A 661-nucleotide genomic window follows, 5' to 3' on the forward strand; every position below is an offset into this window, starting at 1 on the left:
TAACAAACAAGCACTGAAGGGAAGAGAGCACGTATGCAGTCATATTAAAGGTGTCCTTCCCTCGTAGAAAAAAAGTTAAAAACTATCTTACGTGTAAGAACCCACGCAAGAACACATGAGTTCATATGACGAGTGTTTGACAATAGTTCTTAGAAAGGAATATGTTCATTTATAGTGATGAGTCTCCTAAGTAAGGTTTGGTGCGAGATTGCCTTGCAGGGAAGTTGGTTGCTGTATGTTTGTATCATTAATCACATAAAGTCATGTCAAATTTCCCTTTATTTACAGGAAAAGGTAAATTCCTATATCGTTTTCTGGTGTTTTTGCTATTGTTGTTGTCTGAGCGGTTCTTAACAAGCAATACTCTTACAAAACAAATTAATTGTTTTAATTCTCAATCATCTTCATTTCTTGAACAATGGTACGAACACTCAGAATCCACAACGGCTTTAATAACTTTGAAAAATACGATGATAACATCAATGGTGATAAATGCTCATTTGGCAACCTATGGTAAGGACGCAGTTGAGTGGGTACGTGAGACCTTGAGAAAAGGGATCACTTTTTTTTAGCATTCGGGGTATAGCATAGTAAACTAGAGTATTATATTGCTCTGTATATGGAGGTTAAGTATGACATTTTTCATTATAATCGATATTGT

General features: G+C 35.2%; 1 protein-coding gene across 1 annotated transcript in view; it reads left to right on the forward strand.

Moving 5' to 3' along the window:
* Positions 1-418: 418 nt before the first annotated feature.
* Positions 419-661, forward strand: part of LOC119588288 (uncharacterized PE-PGRS family protein PE_PGRS3-like) — a 3,821-nt gene continuing 3,578 nt past the window's right edge. The window contains 1 exon segment of the mRNA XM_037936982.1: positions 419-513. Within this exon segment, the coding sequence (XP_037792910.1) occupies positions 419-513 (95 nt within the window).

This window comes from Penaeus monodon, chromosome 23 (genome assembly GCF_015228065.2).
Source record: "Penaeus monodon isolate SGIC_2016 chromosome 23, NSTDA_Pmon_1, whole genome shotgun sequence".
NCBI classification, from domain to species: Eukaryota; Metazoa; Arthropoda; class Malacostraca; order Decapoda; family Penaeidae; genus Penaeus; species Penaeus monodon.